Below are 5,418 nucleotides of genomic sequence, written 5' to 3'. Positions count from 1 at the left end.
GGGTCGCTATAAGTCAGAACCTACTCCACTGCATATAACAACAGTTAAGAGCATACCACACTCCCAGTACCAGATTCTATCTTAGTTATCTAGTACTACTATAATAAAAACACCACAAGTAGATGGTTTTAACAAATAGAAATGCATTCTCTCACATTTTAGTAGGCTAGAAGTCTAAATTCAAGGTACCAACTCTAGGGGAAGGCTTTCTTTATATATAAAAGATGATGCAGGCCATATTTTACACCAGGATCAGGGCTGTCACCTAAGAAAGGATGGTGTACCCCCCTCTAATCCCCTTCCAAGTGATTGACTGATGACATCAGATCACAAAACTGAGGGATGATTAAATCACTATACAACTGCCAACCCCTTGAGTATCATGGCCTAGCCAAGTTGACAAATATTTTGGGGGAACACAATTCAATCTATGATAGCACCATTTATAATCAATTTCAGGAGCAGTATTGGCAGGTAACTGCATCCCATTAACTGAGGCAGTGAGGAGATTTCTAATCAGTCCACCAGCGTCAAGACCACAAGGAGGAAACACCAACCAGAAGTTTTCACTGACTATTTACTGATTTCTGTGGAAGACCTGAAGACTTGTGGGGTATCTGTTTTTAATCCAGGGCTGTGAAATACAGCTAGAAAACAAAAGTTGAGGTGTGAGGAAAGAGAACGTGGCTGTGAGGAGACAAGAGATGAGAAAGCAGCCCCTGTGTTCACCGAGATAACTGCCCTGAATGCATTGCCCTACGTGGCCCAACCATCCCGAGGCCAGGAAAGAGGCATAGAACAAGCAGCAGGAGAGAATGGGAATCGGTGTCCTCCTGGAACCCTCATCCCAGGTCCTGGCTGCCAGCTTCCCTCCACAGGTTCCCTTTCTTCAGGCTCTCCCAGACACTGGGTCTACGACAGTCCCTAAGTTCCCACATTGAGGGGCTACCTCATGGAATGGGGAGTACACAACCTACTCCCTCACTTCAGACCCCTCAGGAATCCTTCCTCCAGCTTACTGAGGGAAGGCGAATCCTCTCCAAGACTGAAACAGTCCCTGAGAGACCTGAGTAATCCAGTGTGGGTAGCCGGTGGAACACTTGGCCCTCCCTAGTGGAAGGTTTCCTTGTTTCCAAAGGTTCAGCTCTCTAGGGGGAGGCTCTGGATGTCACTTAAGAGTCCTGGTTTATGGGACTTTCAGTACTAAAACTGAAACGGTACTGGAAACTGGATGGTTGGTCACACACACTGTCATTTGCCCCCAAACCCTTTAGAACGATACACATACCCCTAATAGCTTCCTACCTCTCCATCCCCTAGTTGGAATAAGGCCCCATAATTTGGCTCTCTTTTGTGTTTAAGACCTGGGGTGCCACACCTACTGCAGATCCTTAGGACTCTCCCTCCTGTGGTTTTACAAGTTCCCGTTCACTTGGCCTCTCCATTCAAGGGGGTGGCAAGCATTGTGACTCCACACAAATGAGACAATGAGGCTAAAGAGCAGCTTCGAACTTAGGGCCAGATGCATTTCCTCAGAGACAGGAAAATCAACTGGACCACCACCCTGGCACCCAAGTGACTCTCCCCAAACCCCCACAACCCCTTTGCCAACTTATCCCTTCCTGGGGTTTCACACCCTGAGTGTCACAGGCTCCTGCTCTCTTTGTGTAAACATCTTAATTACATCTTTAATGCTCTCACATGGAGATGCTGCAAGTTAAATTACAGCTTCTGTGCATCCTAAATTACCAGCAGCCCTTCAGTCTGCTCAAGTGCTAAGTATTTATAGAATCTTAAGGAGGGACTAACTCCAGAATTTTCCCCACGTGGGTGCAAAGCCCCCATTTCCCCTCCACCCAACAGACTGGGTGATAGTGATTGCACTCGCCCGCAGTGGGAAGAAACACCCAGCTCCTGGGGCCTGGTACTGCCCAATGCCCTGCCAGGATGGTCCTGGTATCAGGCCTGACCCACCACAGCTGAGGGGAGCCGGCAAATGCCTCAGCCTATAAACACTGAGAGTCCCCTTCCTATTGGTGGGGTGGAGGTAGGGGAATCCAAAACCAGACTAATTCGCTTTTGTGTTTCCCAAGGGGCTATTCCCCATCCCCGTCTCCTTCCCTCCAGTCCACCACTACTTCCCCACCCAGCCTGCACCCTAAGACCAGCAACCTCTCCCCAACCTCAGCTCCCAGACACAGCCCAAGACAGGAGCTGTTTTTCAGAGCTGGTGGGTCCAGGTTTCAGGGCCCAGTGAAGAGATATGGTAGGCAGTGGAACCCTTGCCTTTGCCTCCCTCCTACCTGTAGTCCCTGAAGGTTAAAGACAACAGTAAACTTCTTCAAAACATGGTTTGGGGGTAAACTTGGAGAGTGGGGTCAACCAGAAGATCTCCCCAGTTCCCTTTGTTGGGAGATGCATGTATCTGCGTATGGACACACTCATGCACACACATGACACCTTTAGACAAGCCTGGGGGCTGTATCCCTTTACACCTGTCCCCTTATTTCCTTTCCCCATCATCTCCCACCCTAGCTTGGGCCCAGCACACAACTGGCTGCCAGGAAGGAGTAGCTAGCTGGGAGGCTTCCTAGATCCTCTGTATTATAGATGGGACGTGGGTATGAGCAGTCGTCCCCCTCTTCTCCCCCTCCACCCCTCCCTCGGCATTTTTGCTCACTGGGCAGTTTTAGTTCCATCCCTGGCTCTTAGGGTTGATAATAGGTGCTCATTCATTCTGTACCTGTGAACTGAGTGGTTGCCTCTCCCCTCCCCCACTCCAGTGAAGGTTCCAGATTTCAAGCACAGACTTCTTCCCTCTTACTCTCTTTCCCTTCCCCCTTATTTCTTCCACATTCAGAAGATCAGACCCTGATGTGAGGGGTCTGGACAGGAGACAAGAAAGCCAGTGGAAGTTCTCTTGACCTTTCCGGCTTGTGGGTTGCCCCCATACCAGGGTTCTTAGGCCAGAGGAGGTCAGTGGTGAGATGTCCAGCCCAGCCAGGGCCTCTCAGAGCCTGGAGAGTCAGCAGGTAGGTAGGTCTGCAGAACAGCTGGGGCCCAGCCTGATCCTTTCCTGCCACAGTAAGGCAGGACCTGAGTAGGTCTTGACAATCAGGGGGTAGGCAGCTGTGTGGGCACTGTGGCAGGCATCACCATCAGAATCCAGGCCTGTCCCCGGGCCACTCACGCATGGATGGCATTGGCTACGTCAGTGAATACCAGCCGACTGGGCCTCTGCAGTGGGCCCTGGGAGGGAAGAGTAGTCTGCAGAGAGAAGGGTAGGGGCATCAGGGACTTTGACCAAGGACATGCACTCTTGGCCAAGTCACCTTCTCCCTCACTTCCTGGTACCTGCTGTGCTTGGCTTGAGCCATGCCTTCTACCTGGAATGACCTCCCTGCAAGCTCAACTGCCTTGGATGACTTTCCCCCTCCCCCTCCCAGTCCCCACAGCCATCTGCAACTTGCCTTGCCAGCTTCCCTGTGGGCTCAGGACTGAACTCGCTGTGCCTGCACCACCTCTCCCAGCAGGGCTTGGCACAAGGAAGGGGCACAGGAAACAACTATCAAATGGTCAGTTGCTGGGTGGACCAAGGGTCTCAGGCCAATTTCCTGAATATCCCAAGGGTGTTCTGACCTAAGTCACACAGAACTGGTGGCAAAACTAGGGTGTTTCCAGGCTCCCAGACTGGATTTTTCCTGAGTTCAGCCTCCCATATTTGTCTCTGGTGGGCCAGACCCCTCTAGTAACCCACAGGGTCAAGAAAAACAGGAATGTGAAGAAGCTGGGGGCCTAGGGGAAGCCAGACTTTCTCATAAAGCTCTGGTTCTTAGGGATTTGGGGGGCTTGTGACAAGTGGCCAGGCAGGCTAGTGGTCCCTATAGGATAACCACATAGGCACTTGAACCTTCAGACATAGGAGGTGAGATCAGCTGGGGTCTGTCAACAACTGGGAACCTACCAACGCCATTGCTCAAGAATCTCATTCCACCCACAACTCAGGACAGAGTTCCTCAGGGGCAACCCCTAGTAACCTCTCCTACTGGTCCCCAGTATGTGGGGGTACACAGGACAAGGGTTAAGATTTTCATTTGCAGATGAAAAATTGAGGTTCAGGGAGGACAAAGGGGTTTCTAAGATCACCTAAATGTCGAAGCCAAAGCCTAGCTGGTTCCAAGGGCTGCTCCTGGCCTGGCTCGCTGAGGTGAGACTGGGTCACCAATTCTACAAGTATCTAAACAAATCTGATCAAACCTACATACCCAACAACTGCCGCCTAACCACATGGCAGGTGACGGAAAGCTGGTGGGATGAAGGGCGGGTGGAGAGGCTGGAAGAATGGGCTGCAGGCTGGGTGGGGAGTTGGGTCAGTGCCCACCTTGCCCTGCGCAGCCTGCACAGAGGCAGCAGCTTGCGTGGAGGCAGCGTCCCGCCCATGCTCCAGCAGCTCCTGCTCCAGCTCGTCCTGTTCCTCCGTGGGGTCAAAGTTGTACATGGGCATGAGCTGATGGCGCAGCTTCTCCAACCTGCAGGGAGGAGGTGACAGAGGCTGCCGGGGCAGGGAAGGCCCTTCCCCCTCCACAAGCCCTCAAGGCCCTGTTAGCCATCCAGCTGAGTCACACTATATTTAGAGTCCTAAGATTTCACCCAAGATTCAATGAAACAAGTTTCTATAACTATAGGATCAGCTCTATTCCTCAGACAGGTGGCCTGGGAGTTGCCCACTCCTAGGAGTGGATCATTCATGGCATCCACAGGGTCTGCCTAGGCCAGGACTTAGCTGCGACTCATAGCTTTGAAGGGGCTGGGGGTGGGGGCAGGGTAGGGCAGTGGCAGGCAGCTCAGGATGGTAAAATAAGAGTGGTTAGGAAGTTGGGTGTGGCTAATCCTAATCTTGTCTCCCCTCCCCAGTTACCCCCAATCCTAGAGTCACCTGGTTACCACAAATCCTCACAACTGTCTACCCTGTGTGTGAGATCCCTGGGGGGAAGGGGTGTCATGGATAGAAAGTGGTCACTCCCAATCTTGAGAGGACAGAAGAGGCCTTGACACCATGTCCCGAGAAGGAGGTGCCAGTGGCAGGGGATGCTTCTTCCCTTTATCACCCACACCCCCTGGAGTCCAGCACTTCCCATGGGCAGAGTTTGGGGTGACAGCTAGGTAGTTACCTCTTCTTCTTCCTGATGTACAAAACCTGCAAGAGAAAGAGCAGTGTGGCCCTTAAACGTGCCATGTGTCTTTGCTCTCAGGTCAAGAATCACTGCGCAAATAGGAATTGTTACCTTTTTTTGCCCTGCCCACCATGTAAATCAAATGTCTAGGGATATTAGTCTCGCTCATATGATCCAAGAGTAAATAGACAAAGGTTCACAAAACAGACTAAAAGCTTTAGAGAAAGGAAGATCGCTTAAGGGA

General features: G+C 51.6%; 1 protein-coding gene across 2 annotated transcripts in view; it reads right to left on the bottom strand.

Annotated features, from left to right (window-relative positions):
* Positions 1-3,186: 3,186 nt before the first annotated feature.
* Positions 3,187-5,418, bottom strand: part of LOC102837401 (chromosome unknown open reading frame, human C3orf18) — a 6,390-nt gene continuing 4,158 nt past the window's right edge. For both annotated transcript variants that reach the window (XM_006873561.1, XM_006873562.1), the window contains exons 2-4: positions 5,172-5,197; positions 4,382-4,529; positions 3,187-3,267 (exon numbers count right to left, since the gene is read on the bottom strand). In XM_006873561.1, coding sequence (XP_006873623.1) covers positions 3,187-3,267; positions 4,382-4,529; positions 5,172-5,197 — 255 coding nt within the window. The remainder of the gene's footprint in view (positions 3,268-4,381; positions 4,530-5,171; positions 5,198-5,418) is intronic.

This window comes from Chrysochloris asiatica, unplaced genomic scaffold, assembly GCF_000296735.1.
Source record: "Chrysochloris asiatica unplaced genomic scaffold, ChrAsi1.0 scaffold00246, whole genome shotgun sequence".
NCBI lineage: Eukaryota > Metazoa > Chordata > Mammalia > Afrosoricida > Chrysochloridae > Chrysochloris > Chrysochloris asiatica.
The sequence above is the reverse complement of the archived record's forward strand: the minus strand, read 5'-3'. Positions and strand labels throughout refer to the sequence as shown.